General features: G+C 42.7%; 1 protein-coding gene across 1 annotated transcript in view; it reads left to right on the top strand.

Moving 5' to 3' along the window:
- Positions 1–2,168, top strand: part of LOC106871106 (serine/threonine-protein phosphatase 2A activator) — an 8,690-nt gene that overhangs the window by 2,451 nt on the left and 4,071 nt on the right. The window contains exons 4-5 of the mRNA XM_014917408.1: positions 848–947; positions 1,966–2,090. Of these exons, the coding sequence (XP_014772894.1) occupies positions 848–947; positions 1,966–2,090 (225 nt within the window). The remainder of the gene's footprint in view (positions 1–847; positions 948–1,965; positions 2,091–2,168) is intronic.

Here is a 2,168-nt window from a genome sequence, read left to right as displayed (position 1 = left end):
CCTTCGCTTCCTCCTCCCTCTCTCCTGCCCTCCTTTTGTCTCATCTCCCTCCCCTTCGCTTCCTCCTCCCTCTCTCCTGCCCTCCTTTTGTCTCATCTCCCTCCCCTTCACTTCCCCACTCTCCCCCTTCCATCTCTCCCCTCTCTCACCACTCCCTCCACCTCTCTCTGATAAAGAGTTAAATATGTCATATCTCATTGTGTTTCAAAGTCAGATTATTTTGTATTCCAACCCCATTTTTTCTACTGTCTTCATCTTCATCATCATCAAATGTCTGTTGTCCATACTGGCATGGGTTGGATGGTTTGACCAAGGTTGGTAAGCTGGAAGGCTGCACTAGACTCCAGACTGATTTGGCATGGTTTTCTACGGCAGGATGCCCTTCCTAATGCCAACCACTACGAGAGTGTAATGGGTGCTTTTATGTGCCACTGGCACAGGTGCCATTTGCATGACACAAGTGCCATTTGCATGACACAGGTGCCATTTGCATGACACAGATGCCATTTGCATGACACCAGTATCTGCCACAACTGTGATTTTACTCAGCTTGATGGGTCTTCTCAAGCACAACATAATGCCAAAGGTCCCCGTCATTGCCTCTGTGAGGCCCAGTGCTCGAAAGGAACTTGGCCACTTTGCCTCCATGAGGCCCAATGCTCAAAAGGAACTCAGTCACTTTGCCTCCATGAGGCCCAATGCTCAAAAGGAACTCAGTCACTTTGCCTCCATGAGGTCCAATGCTCAATTGGGACATCATTTAAAAATTTTCCCACTCAGAATTGAACTCATGTCCTTATGACCTATTGACTAACTCATACAATTTCCCCTTTTTCTTTTGCTTCAGGCCATGAAATGTCTTTTGCTGCTTTCCTCTGTACCTTATATAAAATAGGGATACTTACGGAGGCCGATGCCCCAGCTATTGTCTTGCAAGTCAATGAGAAGTGAGTATGGCTACCCGTCAGTAATAATGCTCTTTCAGTCTTCTATTAAACTTTGCTTTTCTTCAGGTGTCTTTAAAGAATGTTGAACGAAAGTCTTCCAGAATATTGTGATGGATGCAGTCATGGCTGTGCACAGGTGGCGTTTTGTAACCATGTGGCTTTGAGTTCTGTCTCACTGGGCGATATCACAGATTGCTTCTGCTGTAGCTTCTGGCTGATCTCGTGAGTGGATTTGGTAACGGAAACTGTTGGAAGCCCTTTGTAACCTCTGTGTGTGTGTGTGTGTATATATTGCAGTGTGGAAGGTGTTTATAAGCCATTTATAAACACAGAAAAACTGTTAGAGTCACTTCAATATTTAAATTTAATTTGTCAAAATATTTTCGTCACTTTGAGACCGTGACCTGTTCACTGTCAAAATTCCGTGCTGCATATATATATATAAGAACTTTGCTTCTCAACCACATGGTTTTGGGTTCAGTTCTACTGTGTGTCACCTTAGGCACATGTCTTCCACTAGTTCCAGGCCAACCAAAGCCTTGTGCATGGAATTGGTATACAGAAAAGGAAAGAAGCTTGTATATGTGTGTCCATGGATGTGTGTGTTAGTGTGACTTGTCTTGACATCATGTGCCAAAATTAGAAACAATACTTATTATTATTATTATTATTATTATTATTATTATTATTGTTACTATTATTAAGGCAGCGAGCTGGCAGAATCGTTAGGAAGCTGGGTGAATTGCTTAGCGGTATTTCATCTGCCATTAAGTTCTGAGTTCAAATTCCTCCGAGCTTGACTTTGCCTTTCATCCTTTGAGGGTCGATGCAATAAGTACCATTATGCACCGGGGTCGATGTAATCGACTTAACCCCTCCCCCAAAGTTTCAGGTTTTGTGCCGATATTAGAAAGGATCATCATCATCATCATCATCATAATCATTATTATTATTATTTAAATTATGCATTTTTAATTTTGGTGTATTCTAACAAATGTTCTCTGTGTTCTGAATGCAGATATTTGCAGCTAATGCGTCGAATGCAGCAAAGATATCGGATGGAACCTGCTGGAAGCCATGGTGTTTGGAGCCTGGACGATTACCAATTCATTCCTTTCATCTGGGGGAGCAGTCAGCTTATTGGTCAGTGTCCTATTATCAGTTATCTCCCTTTATCTTCTCAATTCAAAATCTCACTGGAATAGGGCAGGAGGTGGTGGG

This window comes from Octopus bimaculoides, chromosome 1 (assembly GCF_001194135.2).
Source record: "Octopus bimaculoides isolate UCB-OBI-ISO-001 chromosome 1, ASM119413v2, whole genome shotgun sequence".
Classification (NCBI taxonomy): domain Eukaryota; kingdom Metazoa; phylum Mollusca; class Cephalopoda; order Octopoda; family Octopodidae; genus Octopus; species Octopus bimaculoides.
This window is presented reverse-complemented; position numbering and strand designations above follow the sequence as displayed.